Here is a 21,074-nt window from a genome sequence, read left to right as displayed (position 1 = left end):
ATTCACAAAAAATCATGGATTCAAGATTTGCTTTATTGTCGTTTCTAAGTATTTACATACACAAAAAAACAAAATACTGCTGCTCACCAGCTCATATCAGTGCAACAAAAAGAACTCCGATAAATATCTAAAATAGTCTATAAAAAACATCTCTAAAACAAAACTAAAAACACATCACACCACATATTCATATCTGTTAAAGTGTGTTTATGTATTAAGTGCTTATTCAGCTCGAGATGAAGTTCAACGTATTGGGTAACTAACTATCAAACTGTTTCTGTATTGAGTGAGTATGTATTTGTGTGTGGAGGGAGAGCTTGTCGGTGGAAGGGGACACAGTCCATTTATGATCCTGACTGCTTGTGGGGAGAAAGCTGTTCAGCATCCTACTAGATCTAGAGCAGATGCTCCTATATCTCTTCCCCAACGGCAGGAGGGAAAACAGTTCGTGAGAAGGGTGATGAAAGTCCTTAATGATGGCCGTAGCTCTGCAAAACGCAGCGCTGCTGATAGATCTCTCTCAAAAAGGGGAGGGGGCACCAATGATCCTGCTAGCTGTCTTCACCATCCTATTGAGCTGCTGTTGTTTGTAGGCCTTGCAGCTACCAAAACCAGGAGGTGAGGCAGTAGGTCAGGATGCTTTCAATGGTGCCCCTATAAAAAGTGATGAGGTATGGAATAGGGAGGCCTGCCTTTCTGAGTCTCCGGAGGGGATAAAGCCGCTGCTGGGCTTTTTTAATGATGGCTGCAGTGTTAATAGTGGAGGTCAGATCATCTGCTAAGTGAACCCACGGGAACTTAATGTTGCTGACCCTCTCCACAGCAGCACCATCAATAGTCAGCGGTGTATGATCATGCTTGCCAGCCCTCCTAAAATCAATCACCATCTCCTTTGTTTTGTCCACACTGAGGGCGAGATTGTGGAACCTACACCACACTGTTAGCTGCTCCACCTCCATCCAATATGCAGACTCATCATTGTCGCTGACAAGACCCACCACTGTTATGTCATCAGCGAACTTAATGAGTTGGTGTTGAATCTAGCAATGCAGTCGTGTGTGAGCAGGCTAAACAATAAAGGGCTCAGGACGCAGCCTTAAGGTGAGCCTGTGCTCACTGAGATGGTTCCTGATGTATGACTGCCAACTCTATCTGCTGCTGCTGTGTCAGGAAATTGAGGACCCAATTGCAAATGCCAGTATCCACCTCTAACATCCTCAGCTTTTCCACCAGCTGTTGTGGAATGATCGTGTTAAATGTTGAGCTGAAGTCGATGAAGAGGATCCTGATGTATGTATTCTTCCCCTCCAGATGTGACGGTGTGGGGTGGAGCAAAGTGGAGATTGCATCCTCTGTGGATCGATTGACTCTATATGCAAACTGTAGGGGATCTAAGTTTGCAGGAAAACAGGTCTTAATATACTGCATGACCAATCGCTCAAAACATTTCATTATTATTGGTGTAAGGGCCACAGGGCGGAAGTCATTCAGGCAGGCTGGGTTTGACTTTTTAGGGACAGGAATAATGATGGCACTTTTGAGGCAAGTGGGCACTACTGCCTGGCAGAGCGAGATATTAAAGATGTCTGCAAAGACATCCTTCAGCTGCTCTGCACACTTACATGTTCCCCCAAGTTAGTGGTCCAAATAACCAAAAAATCTGTCTGGGTCACTACCAATGAGCATTTTTGTGCTGACACAAAGACCAGGATATCCCTGGCTCCCTCCAGTATGGTAAAGGGCTAGTTGTATAGGTAAGCGGTCAGTCATATGACTGCTGGCTCAGGGAGTAGTGAACGACTCCACTGATCTGGTCACCTTCCAAGCTGAAAAATGGTTAGTGCTAACAATTACTGCTGGTTGACAGGTGAAACATTCCAGCCCTCTGGGGTGTGAAGAGATACGTCAGTTGGTACAGTTTACCCAGGCTTGGACTTGCTCTTGTAGTTGGATTATTTATATGTTGAATCCAGGTTTCGGGTCATTGCTGATCCCAAGTATATGGGGCCTTGTCAATGATGTTTTGAACATCAAGGGTAGCTGATTAAATTCTGCAGAGATGTTCATTGCCTTGCAATTGTTAGGCAGTTATGTTAATTGGTACTTCATAGCCTATGCTTGAATGTCGTGTAGGTCTTGCTGCATACAGGTATGGACTACTTCATGTTCTGAGGTGTTGAGAAAGGAATTGAACATTTGCATTCATCATCTAAAATTTCTTCTTGTAATGGAAAGCAAGTTATTCATGAAACAGCAGAGAATTATGGATCTATTGCACCTTCCTTCTGGAATTAAGTCCTTTGACTAATACTTGGATGAAAGGTGTAATGAGGTAATCTTGGTGACTCCAAAAGTAAGCATCAGTGACCGCCATTATTGGTGAGGAGGTACTGCTTGATATTGTTGATGACAAACTTTCCAAGTGCAATGCTGGTGCAAAATATTGTTACTGTCGGCATCATGATCAAAAAAAGCCTAAGCAATGGAACTGAGGGATCAGATGCAAGAATGAAGTTGAAGTGAATTCTTAAACAAAAGTATCTTTCTCTCAACTTCAGTCTGCCTTATAAAGTGGGTAACAAAATATAGTAATTGCTTCAGAATTTGTATGCTTTTTCTGTCTTTATTCTGGTCAAATGTTGTCATCTTTAAAAACTGACTAGTTTAAAACATTTTAATAATTAAAAGTATTGCCATTTCTTAAAGAATTTAGTTTTCACTTTGCAATTTAGTCTAATGTGCTCTGGAAAAACTGATACAATTAGGTTCAGAAATAAAACCTGAAAGTGTTGCAACTACTCAGTAGATCTGATAGCATCTGTGTGGAGAGATGTAAACAGAAAATTCTGGAAGCACTCAGCAGGTGAGGCAACATATGTGGAAAGTAGCGGTTAACATTTTGGGTCAGGGACCCTTCATCAGAACAGGGAAAGAGAAAACAAGTTAGTGGATTAGGAATGGGTAGAACAAACAGAATTCTGATTGGTGAGACCAAATTGGGTTAATGGGGGCAGTAACAGTTTAAGACACATTATGATGCTTTGTCTGTATAATTTAGTGTTAATATCGAGGCTGTGAGACATGTCAGCAGGCCAGACTTTACTAATAGAAAATTAGAGCCGAGCTAAACCAGTTTCAGGCAGAAATGACCAATTCTGTTATAGACAAAGTGAGTTGCCCAACTTGGGCAAATTCGATATTGAATCTAGAAGGCAGTAACACGTCCAGATGGAAGATGAAGTGTTGTTTCTCAAGTTTGCATTGATCTTTGTTATAACGGTGCAGGCGACAACACACAGAAGGGTTATAGTGGGAGTGGAATGGAAAATTTAAGTGGCTGGCAACAGGAAGCTCGGGATCACTTTGTAGACTGACTGCAGGTGTTCTGCAAAGTGATACCCAATGTGAGTTTAGTTTCTCTAATGTAGAGACCGCCACATTGTGAGCACCGAATATAACAGACTAACTAGATTCAAAGAAATGTAAACGAATTACTGCTTTGCCTGGCAGTACTAGTAGGGTCCCTGGATGGTGGGAAGGGAAGAGGTGAAAGCTGCATCTCTTGTGGTTGCATAGGAAGGTACCATAAGATGGTGTACGATCAGTACTGAAGGAAGAATGGACCAGGGAGTAACAAAGGGAGAGATCCTTTCAAAGTGCTGAAATAGAAGAGAAGGAGAATGTGTTTGGTGGAATCTTGTTGGAGCTGGTGGAAATTGAAAAAAATCCTCCATTGAATGTGGAGGCAGGTGAGGAAGAAGGCAAGACCAGGGGAATTCTGGGCTTGTTTAGTCCAGGAGGAAAGGGTCCCCCCTCCTCTCCTTCCATCTCTACCCTACAACATTTATTTTTCTCTCCACTGATGCTGCATAATTTGCTGAGTATTTTCAGTATTTTTTTTGCTTTCATTTCAGTTTTCTAACATTGAGAGTATTTTGCTTTGAGATTGGGTTCAGTGTTGACGTTTGCAACTCGTCCAATTTTACTTTCCCTTGAACTCTAACAATAATATTGGATGAGGTGTAAAATCTGCTTTTGGGTTTCCTGCCTGACAGATTAGATTATGACTGTTGAATATCTACTTCAACAATGATTATTTTTGAAAGAAAATCAAGCATGTCCAAAGGAAAATTTTGATGCACTTTGTTAAGTCTGACTGAAAAATCACTTGGGTGCCGATTGTAATGGTGGAATAATGTTTTAACTCTGTCATCTGAGTAGTTTTTTTTAAAGAACCCAAACTCTGGAGTAGGGATGGTGGTTTGGGGGGGAGGGGGCAGGGTTTACATATTTTGCAGACCTATTCATAAATTTTAATGTTGCTTGAACTTTAATGCTCTAAATTCAGCCTTCCTGGATTTGAAAGCAGCATTTGTGTTTTTAATATCCTCAAGCTCTCTTCCTGCATTTCTCTCCCTAGAGAAATCCATGTTTTTGTGAAGAGGGAAGTAATTGGGTTTGGGTTTAAAAAAGTGAAAATGGAAAATACACTTCCAGCATATTTACTTGTCTTGATCAGAAATTAAGGGATGAAATGAGATTTCTTTTGGTGATATTGTAGTGCTCATTCCAGTGAATCCTAAGCATACTAACAGATGTGTGTTTCACACTCTCTCTCTCTCCCCTCAGGTATTTTCTCTGTAACTTTAATTCAGGATGCCATTAGTGAAAAGGAACATAGAGCCAAGATATTTGTGCCATACAGTGCTGCCAGGAAATATCCGTAATGAACTGGAATGTGTCACTAACATTTCTCTAGCAAATGTAATCCGACAGTTGAGCAGCCTCAGTAAGTAATTTGCATTGCCCTTAAATGTTTTGTATTGTGATTTATTGTTGCAAACTAAAGCATCATGTCATAATGCTCAATGCTGTATGAAATCAAATTATCAGAAATGTTAGGTGCCTAGTGTGGTTGATAGTATTGTTTAATTAAAGCTTGAATGTTTTGGGGTTTAATAGTTTTTTTGGGGGTTTGGGGAGTTCTTTGTTTTTATCCTCCCCCAAAGACTTGGCGAATTTCTTTTCGTCAGCCTATAAAATTCAGTGTCAGCAATAAATGCCAGCTATGTAGAATTTTAATTTTGCTTTTGGAATGCTGCATGTTGCTTTCAAATATGTCTGATTCTATTTGTCTATTGGACATGTTGGTCAGAGGCCTTCCAAAAAGAAATGGCAGAAGAGCAAGTACATTATGAAAATGGAGATTGGAATAGTAGGAGTGGAATCAAAAGGTGTTTGTGTTCACATGAAAGAAAATTTATACATCTTGCTGAAGACATGGTTAATGGAATGCCTAAGCTAGTCTATAAAACTATAAAGTTATCATTTCTACAGTTATCTTCAAAAGCCACCTGTCAGATTTTATAGCTCCTGAGCAGTGCATGGCATATATAATTTAAAAAAAGTCTAGTCTCAACTCTTGGAGCTGTAAATGTATGACAAATATTTGACTAAAATGAAAAAGCATGAGGGAGAGGACATCACTCGATGTGTAATCAGAGACTGCACATCTGATCACAGCTGATAGGATAACTGCATTCTCCAGTTGGTCTCCTCATGGAATCCAGCAGGGGAATGCAAGCTTCCATAGATTTTCCAGAACTTGCAGTTGGGAAATTTACATGCTGATGTGGTGAAAGGCATTGATTTTAGTGGAGAAAATCAGCTGAAGTGGAGGTAAGTGCAAGCTTATTTCCTTTATAAATTTATGTTGATTTTAATTCACAAGTGCTTTATTTTATAAGAATTTCATTTTTTTAAAAATAAAATTTGATCTATAAACATTCAACTTCTGACAACCAGTAAGTTGGGGGCAGGACATAAATTGGTTTCAAGGCAATTCTAATTTGATACCTGTCAGTTTTGAAAATCCTGCACTATATTGGGCCTTATTAGTCTACTGAGAGCTGCCATCTCATGAATGCATGCACCTATGGGCCTATTCCAGCTATGAGCAGGCTTCAAGTGCAAGCTCAGGCATTCACCAATCTGTGGAAGAATTGGACCTTGGATACTGGGAGTGAAATAGATAATTTTCACTGATTACCATTTTATGTCCTGCAGATAATCATAATACAATACAAATTTCTTACACTGTTGGATAGATGTCCAAACTTGATTTTTCAGTTTTTTTGTCATTGATGGCACCTTAGTGATTTTTTCCAAATTTTAACCTTTGTTTTAAACATTAGGTAAATATGCAGAAGATATATTTGGAGAGCTCTTCAATGAGGCTCATAGCTTCTCCTTCAGGGTTAATTCTCTGCAGGAACGTGTCGACCGTCTTTCTGTTAGTGTCACCCAGCTGGATCCAAAAGAGGAAGAATGTAAGTTTTCTTAAATACAGGATTTGTATTGGTTTATTATTGTCACTTGTACCGAGGTACAGTGAAAAGCTTGTCTTACAAACTGATCGTACAGGTCAATTCATTACAAAGTGCAGTTACACTGAGTCAGTACAGAGTGCATTGAAGTAGTACAGGTAAAAACAATAACAGTACTGAGTAAAGTGTCACAGCTACAGAGAGAGTGCAGTGCAATAAGGCGTGAGGTCACAAGAATGTAGATCGTGAAGTCCATCTCACTGTATAAGCGAACTGTTCAATAGTCTTATCGCAGTGGGGTAGAAGCTGACCTTAAGTCTGGTGGTATGTGCCTTCAGGCTCCTGTATCTTCTACCCGATGGAAGAGGAGAGAAGAGAGAATGTCCCGGGTGAAGTAAAGACAGAGTCCAAGGAGGGGAGGCCGGTGTCCATAATGCACTGGGCTGTGTCCACAACTCTCTGCAGTTTCTTGCAGTCCTGGGCAGAGCAGTTGCCGTACCAAGCCGTGATACATCCAGATAGGATGCTTTCTGTGGTGCATCGGTAAAAGTTGGTGAGAGTCAAAGGGGACAAACCAGATTTCTTTAGCCTCCTGAGGAAGTAGAGGCGCTGGTGAGCTTTCTTGGCCGTGGCTTCTACGTGATTTGACCAGGACAGGCTGTTGGTGATGTTCACTCCCAGGAACTTGAAGCTCTCGACCTCAGCACTATTGATGTAGACAGGTGCATGTACACCGCCCCCTTTCCTGAAGTCAATGACCAACTCTCTTGTTTTGTTGACATTGAAGGCAAAGTTGTTGTCATGACACCATTCCACTAAGCTCTATCTCCTTCCTGTACTCCGACTCATCGCTGTTTGAGATATGGCCTACAATGGTGGTATCAACTGCAAACTTGTAGATGGAGTTAGAGCAGAATCTGGCCACACAGTCATGAGTGTATAGGGAGTAGAGGAGAGCTGAGGACACAGTCTTGTGGAGCACCAGTGTTGAGAATAATCGTGCTGGAGGTATTGCTACCTATCCGCACTGATTGTGGTCTGTTTGTTAGTAAGTCAAGGATCCAGTTACAGAGGGAGGTGTTGAGTCCTAGGTCTCGGAGTTTGGTGACAAGCTTACTTGGGATTATTGTATTGAAGGCAGAGCTGTAGTCAAAAAACAATAGTCTAACATAGGTGTCTTTACTGTCCAGATGCTCCAGAGCTGAGTGTAGTGAGAAAAATGAATATCAATGAATTTCGTGCTCAAGTCTCTCAAATTTCCCAATATTTGAAATGATATTTTTTGACACAGAATGGGATCTTATTTCTAACTCAGGATGTGGTTGGTGCTAGCAGTGTGATACATATTCTATTCCATGGCTTTTTATTGTACTCAGAACCATAAAATTATAGCACAGGAGACTATTTTGTCCTTCATGTCCACATCAGGAAAAAGTGGAGCTAGGAAGGTTGCTCCCACTTTGCAATTCTTTATCTGTAGTCTTATAGGTTTGACTACTCATGTCCTCATCCAAGTACTTTTCAAATATGCTGAGGGCTCTTATCTCCATGACCAGGTAGTGAGTTTCAGACCCACATTATTTGGGTTAAAAATAATATCCTCATCTCCCTTCTAATCTTAATTTCAATTAGCATTAACATAGAACAAAATGAAAGGAAAATCATGTTTGACTAATCTGCTGGAGCCCTTTGAGGAGATGACTACTGGAATAGATAAATGGAGCCAATGGATGTGGTGCATGCAGAAGGACTTCAATAAAGTCCTGTAAAGAAGTTTGCTTAACAAGGTTAGAGTGCATGGAATTAAGGGTAATGTACATGGATTTAGAATTGGTTATTGGCTAGAAAGCTAAGAGCAGAAATAAACCAATCCTTCTCAGTTTGGCAGGCTCTGATGTTCAGGGTTTGTATAGATCATTGCTTGGGTCCCAGATGTTTATAATCTATATCAACTGTTTGTTGATGATACCAGACTGGGTGGCATTGTGAGTACAGAAGATGATGTAAAGAGGCTTCAAGCTGAGTAAGTGGGCAAGAACATGGCAAATGGAATATTATGTGGGGAAAAGGTCTGAAGTCATCCACTTTAGTGAATATAACAGGAAAACAGAGTATTTGTTAAATGGAGAGAGATTGGATAGTATTGATATACAAAGGGATAGAGGTGTGCTTCTACACAAGTCACTGAAAGCCAGCATGCAGATGAAGCAAGCAATTAGGAGGACAGGTGGTTTGTTAGCCTTTATAACAAGGGAGTTTGATTACACAAGTCTTAATTGCAATTGCATTGGGCCTTGGTGAGGCTGTATTGTGTACAGTTTTGGTTTCCTTGCCTAGAAAAAGACGTACTTGCCATAGAAGGATTGCAGTGAAGATTTACTTGGCTGGTTCCAGGAATAGTGGGTTTGCTGAATGAGGAGAGATTGAGTAAATTGGGAGTTTAGGAAAATGAAGGGACTTCTCATTCAAAACTTGCACAATTCTTAAACGGCTTGACAAGCTAGTTGCAGGAATTGTTTCCTTTGACTGAGGAGTCTAGGACCAGGGGGCCAGGATGAGAACACGGGGTAAACCACTTACAACTGAAATGAGATAAAACTTCTTCTCTGAGGGTGATGAACCTTTGAAATTTGCTACCTTGTCTGGCTGTGGATGCTCAGTTATTGCATTCATTCAAAACATTGATAGATTTCTAGACATTGAGGGCATCAAGGGATATGGTAATAAGGCGGGAAAATAACGCTGAGGTAAAAGATCAGCTAACCTCAGTGAATGGTGGAGCAGACTTTAGGGCTTGCTTTTGCTCCTATTCCTTTATATTCTTGTAAAATCTATGACCCCTAGTTAATGACTTTGCTAAAGAGACTAGGTCCTTTGTTTTCACTCTGTTTGAAATTGACCACTCGACTTGTACACCATAGTGTTACTTTGGTGACTAAGTAAGCTATATTTTAGTAGTTAAACTAAGGTTTTACACTGGCATTGCACTTGGCATGTAAGAATGCATTCTCAGGAGCAAGAGCACAAATAAAAACAGCCATGGGAGGGGCCATTATGGCATATGTAGAAATGCATCGTTGACAACCTAGCGTGAACACTTGCCCTCCCTGTTGCTGCAGGATGTGCTGATAACCTGGAGTGAATCCGGGAATGAATCATGCATAATCCATTATGGAGAGGCTGCCTGTGATGGCTGGTATTAGTGGGGCAGGGTGTGCGGTGCATCTGTTCAATTATCTGAAGTTGGGCTCAGGGCTGCACCCTGGCTGGAATAGTGAGTATGGACTATCATTGGGGACTGGCAGTACCTGCTCCATGGGCTGATAGACTGCCTGGATCTGATGATCTCCCTTATCACTTCTTGTTGGATGTGATGAAAGCTGTTGTCTTACCCACTCTTTGGCTCCATAGCTCTCCCCAGCATGGAGATTTCTCTGATAACAGGCTGTGGGGCAATTCATTGATGGTGGAAGGCAGTGATTCAGACCAGGTTCCCAGACGGAAGCGTACAACCCATGTGGATGTATTTTTAAATTGCAGAAGGCCAAGCACCTATAGGTGCTTTGACTGAAGGACCAAGAGCCCTATAATAAATCAACATTCTGCAGAGTAATACCAAGTGGACTATCAGTGTAAAGTGGTTTTGCAGTGCTGTTAACTCTAGTAGATACTTTTTGTTTAAACTAGTATGGTTATAATGCTTGCAAACCATGTGATGATACCCTTTAGTCATTAAGTGGAATTAGCATAATGTTTACAGAAGTCAATCATGCAACACTTCTAAACTGGTTTACAGAGAATGACATTAACTGCTTTCATTTTCAGTGTCCCTTCAAGATATCACAATGAGGAAAGCCTTTCGAAGCTCCACAGTTCAAGACCAGCAACTGTTTGACCGTAAATCATTGCCCATTCCATTGCTGGAAACATACAGTACATGTGAGAAACCTCCACCTCTTAACATTCTTTCTGCATACAGGTCAGAAAAACTTGGATCTTATATATTTTGAGATTTTGTGATTTAAAGTGAACTAACCTTGTAATGAAGTGAATTGGAACTGAGCAGAAACTTAAAATCCAGTGAAAGATGGTACATAACAAATAGAAGCAGGATAAGGGCATTTGGCCATATGAACTGCTCTATCGTTCAATAAGATCATGGCTGATCTTTTTACTTCAGGGCCACTTTCCTGCATTAATACCATATCCCTTGATTTTCATTGGAACACAGTTCAGGTGAGCAGGCTACCCTGCTCAACTAGTCAAAACCTCTGAAGATGGAAAAAAGTTTATTTAATTTCTTTCAGTTATTTGCTGAGAAGTCTTTTTATTGTAGATGATTGATCAACGAATGTACAGTTAAAGCACTTTAAATTATATTTTAAAGCAGCAAACTAATTGACAGCAGTTAATGCTAATTAGCTTGTTTACTGAACGTAGAACATTACAGCACAGTACAGGTCCTTCGACCCACAATGTTGTGCCAATATTTTATCCTGCTCTAAGATCTATCTAACCCTTCTCTCCCACATAGCCCTCCATTTTCCTTTCATTCATGTGGCTACCTAAAAGTCTCTTAAATGTCCCTAATGTAATTGCCTCCACCACCTCTGCCGGCAGTGCGTTCCACACACCCACCACTCTCTGTATGTTTAAAAAAAACCTTCAACCAATCACCTTAAAATTATGACCCCCTCGTGTTAGCCATTTTCGCCCTGGTAAAAGTTTTCTGACTGTCCGCTCAATCTACACCTCATCATCTTGAACACCTCTATCAAGTCACCTCTCATCCTCCTCTCCAAAGAGAAAAGCCCTAGCTGACTCAGGAGACATGCTCTCCAATCCAGGCAGCATCCTGGTAAATCTCCTCTGCACCCTCTCTAAAGCTTCCATATCCTTCCTATAATGAAGCTGTTGAACCTTCACAGCAGTAAAAGACAGCATTCAAGCACCCTGCCATATAAAAAGGTCTTGTGCCATTTTCTCCATGTACCTTCATGTAGACACTTCATTTCACTGGGAGAAAAAATATCACAGAACAAGGAATCTTATCCTCAGTTCAAGATTTTCCCCATACACTAGTCAAAGAGGAGTTGGAAGTTTGTTCAGTTCCTGTAAAATTATAGTTTCCTTCTTTTTCCCTTCCCAGTGCAAATGCTTTTAAGTTTTTAATTTCCAAATCTTGTCTTTGTATATCCTTCAATGGGCAGTTAATCCTTGAAGACAGAATTTAAATCCGGGGTGTGGATCAAAGTGTGTTGAGCACGCATCTTGATTCTCTTTATCTGAAAGCGATCAGTTTGATTAAAATCTTGCCCTCTTGGAGTTCAAAACTAAATCTTTAAAGTTATTGCTTTGTGTCCCTGGATTTCCTATTCTGTATTCTTTTCAAACAGAATCTTAACCAAATTTTAAAACGTACCAAATTGTTTTTAGTGTACATCAAAATAATACCAACAAGTTACTAAAAAAATTCCATAAAATATGTGAAGTCGCCTCTTATTCTCTCAATATTGCTTAGGTTGCTTGGAGCAGGAAGACCTGCTTCTTAGGGTTTTATAACAATGGCCTTGTTAATGGAATTATTGCTATGTGTAGATGTCCAATTAATTTATTGATGGGATTAGAAGTCCCTGGAGGATTGCATATTTGCAAGTAGTAGGTTAAGTTTATGCAGAATATAGCACTAAAATATAGTTGCGAATCAAGGAAGTGATCCTGCTGTGGGTATCATACATTTCTAGGATCTCCTGTCAAAGTTGAGACTGATCTTTAGGAAATTAAAAATATAAAGGGATACCTAGAAGTTCTGATCATGATTAGCTTATCCCTTTTCTCCTTTAACAATCCAAGTTTGAACTTTGGCATGGTTCCTGCTTCAAACATTAATACTAGAACTTGATTCCATGTCTTCATATTTCTCACTCATTATTTCTCAATATTTTTGCTTTGTTTTAAACTCTCCTCAACTGCAGTATTTTATATAAACCGACCTATGCTTTCATGATTAGGTGGGGTTGCCAACTTGCCTTTCAACCTATAAAGATGCACTGAGAAAAAGGACAGTAAGGTGATACAGCAACTAGCATTGCTGCCTTACAGTGCCAGGGACTCAGGCTCTATGGTCCTGGTTAGGTCCTCTCTGTGTAGAGATGTGTACATTCTCCCCATGACTCTTTGACATCTGGACAGTACGTGGATAGGAAAGGTTTATAGGGATATGGGCCAAATGCGAGCAAATGGGACTAACTTAGATGGGCATCTTAGTCGGTATGGACCAGCTGGGCAGAAGGACCTGTTTCCACGCTGTATGACTCTATGATTGCATGGCTTTCCATTGGGTGCTCCAGTTTTCTCCCACATCCAAAGATGTGTGAGTGGGTTAATTGCCCACTGTAAAGTACCTCTTCATTTAGTTAAGTGGCAGTGAATCAAAGGGAAATAAGGAGAGGAGAATGGGACTGATGAGATTGCTCTGCTGGAAGGCGACATGGGCCGAATGGCCTCCTGTATCATAATAACTAAGTAAGTTTATTTAAAAAAAAGTTTTTCAAACCAGATAGCATCCTAATGAACCTATATTGTTCACATAGGCTTCAGTCCAGTAGTTCCTTCAATTCGAATAGCTGAATGCTGGCAGTTCCAAAACCAAGACGGTACAACCCAAAATTTTTGATGAATCAACCTCCTCATACAATTGATTTGGAAAAATTCAGGAGGAGGAAACTGAATTATTCAGATCTGAGTACCCTGATTATTGAATCTGGTATTTCTCCTTTAATTGTAATGTAACTGCCTTTAATTGCAAATGTAGTTGTAATGTAATGTAATGATTCATTGAGAATTGACAATAAGTACTCCTGCTTGAGTACTGTTGGGGGAGACAGCCTACCTGGGGCAAGCAACAGTGGCAGTGTCTCTGGCACAGAGCCTGGCCCTGTGGCTCAGATGGGTAGGGAAGGAGTGAGGAGGGCACTAGTGATAGGGGACTCCATAGTTAGGTGGGCAGACAAGCGATTCTGTGGATGCAGGAAAGAAACTCGGAAGGTAGTTTGCCTCCCAGGTGCCAGGGTCCGGGATGTTTCGGATCGCGTCCAAGATATCCTGAAGGGGGAGGGAGAACAGCCAGAGGTCATGGTACATATTGGTACGAACGACATAGGTAGGGAAAGGAATGAGGTCCTGAAAAGAGACTATAGAGAATTAGGAAGGAAGTTGAGAAGCAGGACCTCAAAGGTAGTAATTTCCAGATTACTGCCTGTGCTAAGCGACAGTGTGTATAGGAATAGAATGAGGAGGAGGTTAAATGCGTGGCTGAGGGATTGGATTAAGGAGCAGGGATTCAGTTTTCTGGATCATTGGGGCCTCTTTTGGGGCAGGTATGACCTGTTCAAAGAGGACGGGTTGCACTTGAATCCCAGGGGCACCAATATACTGGCTGGGAGGTTTGCTAAGGCTACTGGGGAGAGTTTAAACTAGAACTGTTGGGGGGTGGGATCCGTATTGGAGAGTCTGGGGAGGAGGTGTTTGGCTCCCGAGTGGTGGAGGCTAGGAGTGGGTGCTGTGGGCAGGTGATAGAGAAGGGACGTGTTTGGACAGGCTTGAGATGTGTCTATTTTAATGCAAGGAGTGTTGTGAACAAGGCGGATGAGATTAGAGCTTGGATCAATACTTGGAGCTATGATTTGGTGGCCATTTACGGAGACTTGGATGGCTCTGGGGCTGGAATGGGTTGATTCAAGTGCCAGGTTTTAGATGTTACAGGAAGGACAGGGACGGAGGCAAGAGAGGTGGGGGAGTGGCACTGTTGATCAGAGATAGTGTCACGGCTGCGGAAAAGGTGGATGTTGTGAAGGGATTATCTACGGAGTCTCCGTGGGTGGAGGTTAGGAACAGGAAGGGGTCGATAACGGTGCTGGGTATTTTTTATAGGCCACCCAATAGTGACAGGGTTATTGAGGAGCAGATGGGGAAGCAGATCCTGGAAAGGTGTGAGAATAACAGAGTTGTGGTGATGGGGGATTTTAATTTCCCAAACATCAATTAGCATCTCCAGACGGTGAGGGGTTTAGATGGGGTGGAGTTTGTTAGGTGTGTTCAGGAAGGATTCTTGACACAGTATGTAGATAGACCTACAAGAGGAGAGGCTGTGCTTGATTTGATATTGGGAAATGAACCTGGTCAGGTGTCAGATCTCTCAGTGGGTGAACATTTTGGTGATAGTGATCATAATTCTATCTCCTTTACGTTAGCACTAGAGAGGGATAGGAACAGACAGGCTAGAAAGGTGTTTACTTGGAGTAAAGGGAATTATGAGGCTCTCAGGCAGGAAATTGGAAGATTAAATTGGGAACAGATGTTCTCTGGGAAAAGTATGGAAGATATGTGGCAATTTCCAGGGGATATTTGTGTGGAGCTCTGAACAGACATGTTTCCGATAAGACAGGAGTCGTGATAGGATATAGGAACCGTGGTGTACGAAGGCTATAATAAATCTAGTCAAAAGGAAAGAAAAGCATACAAAAGGTACAGAGAGCTAGGTAATGTTAGAGATCTGGAGGAGTACAAGGCTAAAAGGAAGGAACTTAAGAGATTAGGAGAGCCAGAAGGGGACATGAGAAGGCCTTGGCGGGCAGGATCAAGGAAAACCCCAAGGTGTTCTACAAGTATGTGAAGAGTAAGAGGATGAAATGCGAAAGGATAGGGCCTATCAAGTGCAGCAGTGGGAAGTGTGTATGGATCCGGAAGAAATAGCGGAGGTACTAATGAATACTTTACATCAGTATTCACCACGGAAAGAGATCTGGGTGATTGTAGTGAGGACTTGCAGTGGCCTGAAAAGCTTGAGCATGTAGATATTAGAAAAAGAGGAGGTGCTGAAACTTATGGAAAGCATCAAGTTAGATAAGTCGCCGGACCGGATGAGATGTACCTTAGGTTGCTGTGGGAGGCGAGGGAGGAGATTGCAGAACCTCTGATGATCTTTTTGTTGTCCATGGAGACTGGAGAGGTTCCGGAAGATTGGAGGCTTGCAGATGTTGTTCCCTTATTCAAGAAGGGGCATAGGGATAGCCCAGGAAATTATAGACTGGTGAGTCTTACCTCAGTGGTTGGTAAGCTGATGGAGAAGATCCTGAGAGGCAGGATTTATGAACATTTGGAGAGGTATAATATGATTAGAAATAGTCAGCATGGCTTTGTTAAGGGCAGGTCCTGCCTTACGAGCTGATTGAAATTTTTAAGGATGTGACTAAGCACATCGATGAAGGGAGAGCAGTAGATGTAGTGTATATGGATTTCAGCAAGGCGTTTGATAAGGTACCCCATGCAAGGCTTATGGAGAAGGTGAGAAGACATGGATCCAAGGGGACATTGCAGTGTGGATCCAGAACTGGTTGGCCCACAGAAGGCAAAGAGTGGTTGTTGAGGGGTCGTATTCTGAGTGGAGGTCAGTGACCAGTGGTGTACCTTAGGGATCTGTACTGGGACCCTTACCATTTGTGATTTTTATAAATGACCTGGATGAGGAAGTGGAGGGGTGGGTTAGTAAGTTTGCGGATGACGCGAAGGTTTGGGGTGTTGTGGATAGTTTGGAGGGCTGTCAGAGGTTATAGAGGGATATAGATAGGATGCAGAGTTGGGCTGAGAAGTGGCAGATGCAGTTCAACCCAGATAAGTGTGAAGTGGTTCATTTTGGTAGGTCAAATATGTTGGCGGAATATAGTCTTAATGGTAGGACTCTTGGCAGTGTGGAGAATCAGAGGGATCTTGGTGTCCGAGTCCATAGGACGCTCAAAGTGGCGGCACAGGTTAACTCTCTGGTTAAGAAGGCATATGGTGTATTGTCCTTCATCAATCGGGGAATTGAATTTAGGAGCCGGAAGGTATTGTTGCAGCTATATAGGTCCCTGGTCAGACCCCACTTGGAGTACTGTGCTCAGTTCTGGTTGCCTCACTACAGGAAAGATGTGGAAGCCATAGAGGGTGCAGAGGAGATTTACAAGGATGCTGCCTGGGATGCAGAGCATGCCTTATGAAAGCAGGTTGAGGGAACTCGGCCTTTTCTCCTTGGAGAGACGGATGAGGAGGGGGGACCTGATAGAGGTGTATAAAATGATAAGTATTGATAGGGTAGATAGTCAGAGACTTTTCCCCTGGGCTGAATTGGTGGCCACAAGAGGACATAGGTTTAAGGTGCTGGGGAGTAGATATAGAGGAGATGTCTGGAGTAAATTTTTTTTACTCAGAGTGGTGAGTGTGTGGAATGGACTGCCAGAAATGGTGGTGGAGGCTGATAGGGTCTTTCAAGAGACTGTTAAATAGGTATATGGAGCTGAGTAAAATAGAGGGCTGTGGGTAAGCCTAGTAATTTTTAGGGTAGGGACATGTTCGGCACAGCTTTGTGGGCCAAAAGGCCTGAATTGTGCTGTAATTGTTCTATGTGTTAAATTTGTTTTTGGCATAATGGCTAAATTACTGCACTGGCTGCCAAATTCCAGCGCACAACTGAAAAATTAATTTATGAATTCTAACAAAACCCTAACTGAATTACTGCAGCCTGCAGGGACAGGAACCTATCATCCCCACCTAATTGATCTTCTTGCAATTCCAGTCCCAAATGAGTTGCTGACCATGTTCTCAGATAGATAATGATCAATAATGCTGAGAATGCCAGTATTAGCCATATCACAACAGCCAGTGTATTTTTTTATTTAATTTGTCAACAGATTTAGGCTAAATACACTTCCACAGCAACTTGGTGGGTTTCTGTCTTTCTCAATATAAATTGAGATCTTTCAGAGATAGCTTGACTCTTGCCTGAGAGCAATAGCTAAAAAGTTAGAAGATGGCAAGATTAGGAAGAATGATATATTATAAATGCATTTGTATAATGAGAATGGATAATTATTATGGATACTAAATCCTAACCTTGGGTGCCATCAATGGAGTTTGCACATTCTTCCTGTGACTGCATGGGCTTCCTCTGGGTGCTCTGGTTTCTTTCTACGTACCAAAGACATGCAGGTTGATAGGTTAATTAGCCTTTGTAAAATGCCCCCAGTGTGTAGATGAATGGTAGAGTTAGGATGTGGGGAGAATAATAAATGGGATTAATGTAGGATTAGTATAAATGGGCAGTTGATGGTCATTGTGGACTTGGTGGGCTGAAGGATCTGTTTCTGTGCTGTGTCTCTCGGACTCTAGCATTCTGTGCAATGTCTCAATATCTCTCTTCTAATATGCTGGAAAATAGAAAACAATAAGGAAACTTTATTATGTTACAGAAACACTTAGCATTAGGACAGGAGTTAGGCAAGCTCTCACCTAGTGTATCAAAACAATATTGTTCACATGACACAATTCTTAGAAGTATAGCCTTAAAACAGCTATGAATGTTCAGTCACTATTACATATGACATGTTACAGGCAGAAAGTTTAGAGGAATGGCAATTGAATGTTTCCCAATTATTTATGGGTTGGCTCCATTGCTAATTACCCTGGCAATGGTGGAGGTGAGCTTCTATTTTGAACTGGTTTAATCCTTTGTTGAAGATCAGAGTCATGGGTGGACAGTTCCAAGATTTAGACCAAGCAACAATGAAGGAATAGTGAGGTCAGAATGCCACTTGACTCGGTGGTAACTTGCAAATGGTGGTGTTCCAATGTGCCTTTGTGGTAGAAGTCATAGGTTTGCTGAAATGCTGTTGAAGTAATCTTGGTGAGTTACTGCAGTGCATTTTTCTTTGATGGTATGTTACCTGCAGCCATGGTATAATGGTGGTGGATAGGTTACCATTCAAGTAGGCTGATTTATCTGGATGTTGTTGAACCTAGTGTTGTTGGAGCTGCACTCATCCTGACAGGTGACAGTATTTCATTACACTCCTGATGTATACCTTGGCAGTGGTGGAGAGGCTTTTGATAGCCATCTATGCAAGTCATTGCAGGTTATTTGTTTTCTCATAACATGGGAAGCCATTTCAGCTCATCAAGTGAATGTTGGTGCTCAGAAATCCCATTCCCCAGTAATTTTCCCTGTAACCTTTCTCCACGTATTCCCATCAACTCCTCCCAAGTTCTGTCACTCACTGACACAGTATGGGGCAACTTACAGTGGCAAGTTAGCCTACCAGCACATCTTTGGAAGGTGAAGGGAAACTGCAGCACCTGAGGAAACTAATGCAGTCACAGGGAGAATGTGCAAACTCCACTCAGATAGCCCTGGAGTTCAGGATTGAATCCGGTGGCTCGAGTTGTGAAGCAGCAGCTCTACCAGCTGTGGCACAGTGTCACCAAGCCTCTGTCAAGCTCTTGCAACTGTGTATTTATGTAGTTTTCTTAAGTTTCTGGTCAAATTTGCAAGTGGGACTCAACAATGTTAATGTTATTTCAATGTCAACATTAGGTGGTTAGACTCTCACTGGAGATGATCATTGTCTGGTACTTGTGTGACAAGTTTAAAAGGTCTTGTCACTTACCAGCCTATATCTAAATGTTGTCTAGGTGTTGCTACACGCAGGTATGGGCTGCTTCATTTCCTGAAGGGTTGTGAACAGAATTGAACAATGGGCAATTAGCAGTTAAGATAAACTCTTCGGATCTTGTAATGGAAGGAAGTTCATTGAAGCAGCTAAAAATAGATGGGTTAAGAATAACTGCCCTGTAAAACTGCAGTGATGTTCAGGGGCTGAGATACTTGACCTCCAATCATCACCTTCCTTTTATTTGAACTATGATTCTCTCTAGTGAAGAATTTGCCCCCTCAATTACCATTAATTTCATTTTACCAGGGCTCCTTAACATCACACTTGGTCAAATGAAGCTCACCCCTTTAAGCATTTTTATCCATGAAATGACGTCTGGAGTTGTGGTTGTCCTGTTATTGGTGAGCAAGTGCCAGCAGATAGCTCTGCCACCTCCAGTGCAAGTATTGAGTCTGGTGGTTTGGCCCCTCTCTGGCATGCACTCTGCTCTGCCTGCAGTCTTAAGGAACTGTTGCAAAACCTGACTGACATTGACATGTTGTGGGATTCGACCCTGAGCTTTGCTTCCTGTGAAAGGCTGTTTAGGGCATTTTAGGGTAGAGCCTCATAAGGACACTGTCTAAGCCCCCCTCATTGGTTGGGGCTTGCCCCTGACTATCAGGGATGGCATGTCAGTTGTTTTGCCCTTTACATCCAACCAAGAAGTTCAGGAAAGCAGGGGCTATGAGCAGCAAATCAAATCCAACTAACTTTGTTCTAAGTTCTAAGGGCCTCTAGAAGTTTATCATTATTTGCCATATACAATTTCTTTTGAAAATGAACTACTAGTGATAAGATCTTGATACAGGCAGTCCCCCAGGTTACGATAGGGTTCCATTCCCTAGGATGTTTTGTAAAGTCGGAGAGGATCACAGAAGCAGCTGTGACGGGAGAACGAACAGGCACAGGAAGATCTGTCACCATCAGCTAGCTTTCGATGACTCAGTGAGTGAATGAGTTGAGTCTGTTGAGTGCTTCCAGCTCTGCTCAACTCGATTGTTGTGGCTCGGTGGGGGGAGGATGCCCTGTTCCCACCCAGCAGAAGATGCCTGGAGCCCCGGATCAGCCAGCAGATCCATCTCCATCCATTCCACTAGTCACCCAAACACTTGATCATGTGTACAGGATGTCCATTAGTCGGGTGTTTGTAACCTGGGGAGGACTTTTATCTCACTTGATAGAAAGACTTGTGCCGGTGTCGTTTTGAACTAATGATCTTTATCCCCCTTAAATAATAGGCTTATTTAGTCAGTGAACTCCAATTTTAATCATTAGGAGGGCCACAAAGAAGAATTGTTTTCTACGTAAATATCTGGAATTAGTGAACCCATTGAGTAGATTCCAATGTTTTGAAATGTTTAGTTTCTGAATTTTTGTTACTGAGTGGTAACTAGGATTTATTTCAGCCACTAGGTGGCAGAAATAGATTAAGGAAGTAGATGACGAGTGGTTTATTCTTGAGGTGAGCTAAGCAGGAACATTGAATGTTCTCTTCTACTCAATTATGAACTGTGCCTTATCAAAAACCCTGGTATGTTGATCGAAGAGGTATTTTCCTATTAATAATCAAAAATTGATTCTGGAAATCTTAAAACCATTCAGCAGGTTGGGCATTAGCTATGGAAAGCAAAACCTAGTTAATGTTTCAGGTCAAAGATTGTTTGTTAGTATTGGGAAAGAGAAAGCAAGCCAGTTTTCTTGCAAGGAACATGGTGAGAGGTAGACAGGACAAGGGGAATATCACTGATAGGGTGAGGCCAGGGATGCCATGAAAGAAAAAAAAGGGATGAAAGCAATTAGTGGGAATACAACCAAAGGAATGTAAGAAGTGGCAAAAATGCAGGGCTGTAGGACAATACCCAGCAGGTCATGCTATGCTAGTGGAAAGGGAAACATTGAGCTAATATCACAGATGGATGACTTGCAGCAGAAATAGCCAGTTCTGATATGGACACAGAAAGGGACTTAATTGAAGTTGTAGGAATCGACATTGAATCTGGAAGGTGCAATGTGCCCAAACAGATAAGTTGCTGTTCCTCAAGTCTGCACTGCAGAAGGCTACAGGTGAATAGGTCAGTGTGGGAATGGAACGAAAGTAGCAGGCAACTGGGAGCTCCATATCGCACTGACAGATTGAACTCTGGTGCTCTGCAACGCGGTTACCCAATCTACACGTGGTTTCTCCAGCGTAGCCTTGGGTGTCTCAGTAAAATGATCATTTAAC

General features: G+C 41.9%; 1 protein-coding gene across 2 annotated transcripts in view; it reads left to right on the top strand.

The window, feature by feature from the left end:
• The window catches only part of wasf1 (WASP family member 1), a 69,409-nt gene that overhangs the window by 37,302 nt on the left and 11,033 nt on the right, over positions 1 to 21,074 (top strand). For both annotated transcript variants that reach the window (XM_052024716.1, XM_052024717.1), the window contains exons 2-4: positions 4,630 to 4,789; positions 6,195 to 6,329; positions 10,152 to 10,305. In XM_052024716.1, the coding sequence (XP_051880676.1) occupies positions 4,657 to 4,789; positions 6,195 to 6,329; positions 10,152 to 10,305 (422 nt within the window). In that variant the 5' untranslated portion in view covers positions 4,630 to 4,656. The remainder of the gene's footprint in view (positions 1 to 4,629; positions 4,790 to 6,194; positions 6,330 to 10,151; positions 10,306 to 21,074) is intronic.

The sequence above is a fragment of the Pristis pectinata genome, chromosome 10 (genome assembly GCF_009764475.1).
Source record: "Pristis pectinata isolate sPriPec2 chromosome 10, sPriPec2.1.pri, whole genome shotgun sequence".
Lineage (NCBI taxonomy): Eukaryota > Metazoa > Chordata > Chondrichthyes > Rhinopristiformes > Pristidae > Pristis > Pristis pectinata.
The sequence above is the reverse complement of the archived record's forward strand: the minus strand, read 5'-3'. Positions and strand labels throughout refer to the sequence as shown.